This window comes from Gadus morhua, chromosome 9, assembly GCF_902167405.1.
Source record: "Gadus morhua chromosome 9, gadMor3.0, whole genome shotgun sequence".
Taxonomy (NCBI): Eukaryota; Metazoa; Chordata; class Actinopteri; order Gadiformes; family Gadidae; genus Gadus; species Gadus morhua.
The window spans coordinates 23,016,699-23,021,804 of NC_044056.1; the positions used below are offsets into that span (position 1 = coordinate 23,016,699).

At 42.4% G+C, this 5,106-nt stretch overlaps 1 protein-coding gene across 1 annotated transcript in view; it reads left to right on the plus strand.

Moving 5' to 3' along the window:
- The first annotated feature begins 982 nt into the window (after positions 1-982).
- LOC115551079 (CD81 antigen) overlaps positions 983-5,106 on the plus strand; it is an 11,356-nt gene continuing 7,232 nt past the window's right edge. The window contains exons 1-2 of the mRNA XM_030366600.1: positions 983-1,210; positions 2,640-2,754. Coding sequence (XP_030222460.1) covers positions 1,145-1,210; positions 2,640-2,754 — 181 coding nt within the window. The 5' untranslated portion in view covers positions 983-1,144. The remainder of the gene's footprint in view (positions 1,211-2,639; positions 2,755-5,106) is intronic.

Below are 5,106 nucleotides of genomic sequence, written 5' to 3' on the forward strand. Positions count from 1 at the left end.
TCGTTCTTTTGTTCGTTCTTTCTTTCTTTCGTTCGTTCGTTCGTTCTTTCTTCCTTTCTTTCTTTCTTTCTTTCTTTCTTTCTTTCTTTCTTTCTTTCTTTCTTTCTTTCTTTCTTTCTTTCTTTCTTTCTTTCTTTCTTTCTTTCTTTCTTTCTTTCTTTCCTTCCTTCCTTCCTTCTTTCTTTCTTTCTTTCTTTCTTTCTTTCTTTCTTTCTTTCTTTCTTTCTTTCTTTCTTTCTTTCTTTCTTTCTTTCTTTCTTTCTTTCTTTCTTTCTTTCTTTCTTCTTTCTTTCTTTCTTTCTTTCTTTCTTTCTTTCTTTCTTTCTTTCTTTCTTTCTTTCTTTCTTTCTTTCTTTCTTTCTTTCTTTCTTTCTTTCTTTCTTTCTTTCTTTCTTTCTTTCTTTCTTTCTTCTGTTCGTTCGTTCTTTCATTCTTTCTTTCTAAACTTTACCATTTATTCATCTCTTTCTTTATATCTTCCTTTATATATTTGTCAATTTATTACTCTCTCTTTATTACTATATTCAGCCCTTCTGCCTTTCTTTCTTTCTTTCTTTCTTTCTTTCTTTCTTTCTTTCTTTCTTTCTTTCTTCTGTTCGTTCTTTCTTTCATTCTTTCTTTCTAAACTTTATCATTTATTCATCTCTTTCTTTATATCTTCCTTTATATATTTGTCAATTTATTACTCTCTCTTTATTACTATATTCAGCCCTTCTGCCTTTCTTTCTTTCTTTCTTTCTTTCTTTCTTTCTTTCTTTCTTTCTTTCTTTCTTTCTTTCTTTCTTTCTTTCTTTCTTTCTTTCTTTCTTTCTTTCTTTCTTTCTTTCTTTCTTTCTTTCTTTCTTCCTTTCTTTCTTTCTTTCTCTTTTCTTTCTCCCTCTATCCATTCTCCCCTTGTCTTCCTCTCTTTTATCCCCTCCTTCTCTGTCTGCCTCCCAGTCCAGGGCCCACTGCCCTGCTGGGTGACGCAGGGCAGTTCTCTGTCTCGGCTTTCATCTCCCAGTGAGGAGGAGTTAGCCTGGCAGCGTCTGGAACCTCAGGCTGAATAAAGTGTCCCCTCTAGTCAGTGACTCCTGCAGTGGTCCCGGCAGCTCAGTGGAGGTACAAACCGTTCTCAAATCCAGAAGAATCCACTATTGACACAATGGTCGTGGCAGGCTGTACCCGGTGCATCAAATACATGCTATTCTTCTTTAATTTTGTTTTTTGGGTAAGTTCATCCAATTTTTCTCACCAATTTTCACCTCTCAGTGTATGCTGCACCTTGAATGCCTCTAAGAACACTCGTTACTCATCCTCCAGGGCTGGTTAGTAAGTTACGGCTCAGAGAGGGTTTCCGGTGCTGCTATTCATTCTGCTGCCATGTTTGGTTCAGCGATGCTGGCTGAGACGTAATGCCTTTTAATATGGTGTATTGTTGTGGTGGGCCGAGCTCTAGGGAGTCTGAGCTGGGATGGAGGAGACAGGGACCCCTGTCCAGTGTGTGTGTTTCTCCTGTTTCATCACTACTTCAGTCCAGGAGATCGCTGCACATCATCTCAATACTGCTTGTTGCTCAACAGTTTTTCAGCTCTTATAGATTTCCGATACTATCAAACTAAAACAACGTTGTTAAAAATCATGCAGCATTATTTAAAGGAATAACACATAATAAATAAATAAACATTTAAGAATCTTAAACGTAGAATCGTTCAAACAGGACCCATTCTTGTCAGTGTTTTCCTTCTGCATAAGCTTTGCCAGAGGAAAACATATTAACTGGGTTATTTCATCCATCTCATTACCTCTTGAGAGAAAACCCATTGAATAGCCTACAATCTAATTGTAATAGCTTGACGTGGGTGTAGCTGTAGCCCAGTATGGTGTATGTCTCTGGCCTTTGAGCTCAGCCTCACCACCACCTCCTGACAGCCAGATGTTCACATCCTCTCCGCCCTGCAGCCACTCGCCGCTGGCTCCTGCACAGTCAGAATCGATCACTCACCGCGGCTGAACTTCCTTTGCCTTCATTCAACCTATTGTCTCCACTGGAGATAAGCCTGGAGTCCCCACACATCCTGAGGACTTTTGACTTGACTGACTGCTTCCTCTGTTGTTGTCCCCGGCGTGCCCTGTCACTGGGAAGCGCTGCGAGCCCTCTCTCTTCCTCGTGCCACGGGATTTTTCATGTTGAGGACCCGGTTTCCTGTTTCCAAGGGAACAATGGATAGGAGAGGTGACCCTAATTCTGCCCGTAGCGTAAACACAGACCCGAGGAAGGGAGCCCTCAACATGTGGTTGTAAAAGTACACTACCTTTTGCCTCTCAGTGGCGTCACCTTAAATAATTATTATAATGCTCTGTATTTCTCTCTTTCCCTCTTCCCCTCTCTCTCACTCTCTCTTCCTCTCTCTCTCCATCTTTCCCTCTCTCCCTCACAATTTCTCTCTCTCTCTCTCTCTCTCTCTCTCTCTCTCTCTCTCTCTCTCTCTCTCTCTCTCTCTGTCTCTCTCTCTCTCTCTCTCTCTCTCTCTCTCTCTCTCTCTCACTCTCTCTCTCTCTCTCTCTCTCTCTCTCTCTCTCTCTCTCTCTCTCTCTCTCTCTCTCTCTCTCTCTCTCTCTCTCTCTCTCCCTCTCTCTCCCCCCTCTCTTTTTCACAGCTGGCTGGAGGGGTCATCCTAGCTGTGGCGTTGTGGCTTCGCCATGACAGTAAAACCAGTAACCTGCTAATCCAGCAGTTTGAAGGTCACCAGGCCCCCAGCACCTTCTACATCAGTAAGTATCCCCTTTGCCCACCACACTCCCCACACTCCCAGGCTAGAACCTGCAGCCAAGAGTCCTTTCAATTTTAGTCCTCTCTTATTTTACGGCTCTTTTCATCAGGGTGAGAGAGATCTAGCTGTTCACGATTTAAAGGTACCGTAGTTAACCCTAACACAACAGAGCCTAAACACTGATTATTGTAACGGTTTTAGCTCAACTGAGATTGGCATGAACACTGCCAGGGTTAGAGCTTCCAACCCATACATCATGTAAAATGCCCTTTGTGTAAAGCTGTTCACCAGATGGTATTTATTATCTTTATAACGTGGTATTGGATAGTATTCAACAATCCGATTTATTGCGAGTATGACTGGAGATCATAAAGTCATTACAGTTCTTCTCAATCGTTTAAACACGTTTTCTGGAACTATAGCTCAATTTCTCAAAACTCTAAACACAAACCTGAGAAGAGTTAATCATTTGGTCAAAACTACCCATATTCTTCTCAAAACTGATTTTTTTCCACCAAACAGTAAACACAGCTATGAAATGAATATCTCTTAGAGAGCATCAATTAAACAGTGGTGTGATCAATTCAAAACACTTCCATCAAAATGCTATGTTACATAATCCAATGTATACAATTATTTAGAAATAGCTTTCTTTTTTTAAGTTGCAATTTGGTGGTACATATAGCATAAGAACTGTTGCCATATTGCAATACAATAATGTGAATATATCATATAAATATTGCATTGACACAATCGTATCAGAATAGGACACAATGCATATTTGTCTATCCAATGAGCTCCAATGGGCTAAACTCACAATCCCAGCTTGCCAGAGTCATACTGTACACCTATAGTTGATGCTGCAACATTGTTCTGACAATTCACCAATGTTACCTATTTTGGTAAATTATAGTACAGAACTGTAATTGCACTGATAAGTAAAATGTTTAGATTGTCTTTCGGGGGTTTGCAATGATGAAATCAGTGCCAGTACAAGTAAAAGAAGGTAACAAAGCAAATATATATTTTTTTACTGTAATACAGTAAAATGTTCAGCTGAACTGACTGCATAAAAAGCTTTTTGTAGGCCAACAAAAAATAAAAATAAGAATATAAAGGAGGTGAACAGATGCACATGTAAATCAGTATGAATCCCAGCTACAATCCTGATCCGGCCAAAGGACCATATCTACAACACAGTAGAGCTCACCGAGTCCTTTTTAATGCTCTGACACATGATTGAGGTTGAGTTTGAACAGGTGAGAAGTGAGTTAGACTCAGGCAGTCTGGAGTCTGGTAGTTGATACATGAGCTTCAAGTTTTCAGAATTGTGTGCATAGTTCAATTTCTTGTGTGTATACAATCGAGAAAAACTGTAAGGGATCTAGTTGTCCCGGTTTTTATAAAAAAATTGCACAGCACATTCCACTATGGCGGTTTCCTTCCCCGGTTTACACCTGGCACGCTGCCCTGCAGGAAGTGTGTTGTTCATACAGCGGCTATAGTTAGCAACACTTTGTGTTGTTTTATTATGCAAGTGAACTCCAGAAATAGCAAGAGCCGGGCTGACCTCTAGGATGACCTCCGAGGAGCGAGCAGGCCACAGGACTAGCGGGCCCTACCCCAGACTCAGGACTCAGGGTCATCACAACACGGATGTGTGTCTGCATAGGGTTCTCTCCCTATGTCCTCCCAAGAGGCGGGCTGGATCCGGACTGGTCCACATCCCATACCACCAATCTCTGGAAGAATGGTTTTCAAAGAAACCTGCCCAATAACGCTGCTGCCCCTAACCAAGGCCAGGGCCCTGTACCTGGGGTTGGCTCCTGGGCACTGCACTTTAAGGCAGCCCACTGCTCTTAAAGCTCTGAGGTTATGGGAAAAGAGATTGAATTACCCCACAGGGATTAATAAAGTATTGCCTCTTCTTATTCCACCTCTTCTTTTACATGTTCGTTAGTAAACAAACGTCACTACACACAGTGAAAAGATTCCCACGCACGCCGTGTTCCCGGTAGTCCTCCACCCCACATGTCCAGCTCATCATCATGCACGCTAATGTGTCTGAATCACGGGCTCCGACTGAAGAACATGCTGTAGCTCACAGTAGCATGCTTCTTTCAATTGTGCGACCGATAATAGCTCTGAGGACCTTTGTGCGACCGGCCGCCGGTCGTCTTTGTACCCGGGCCATGGGTCATAGCAGCCTGTCATCCATCCCCCTCTGCAGACCACAGCCAGGCCTCAAGACATATACAGCTTGCAGCGCGGGCCTCCAGGGCTTGTAGGGGGGTTTAGTTGTAGCGCGTCCATTCATTTACATTTGGCCCGTTCCACTCCCATACTCAGCCCA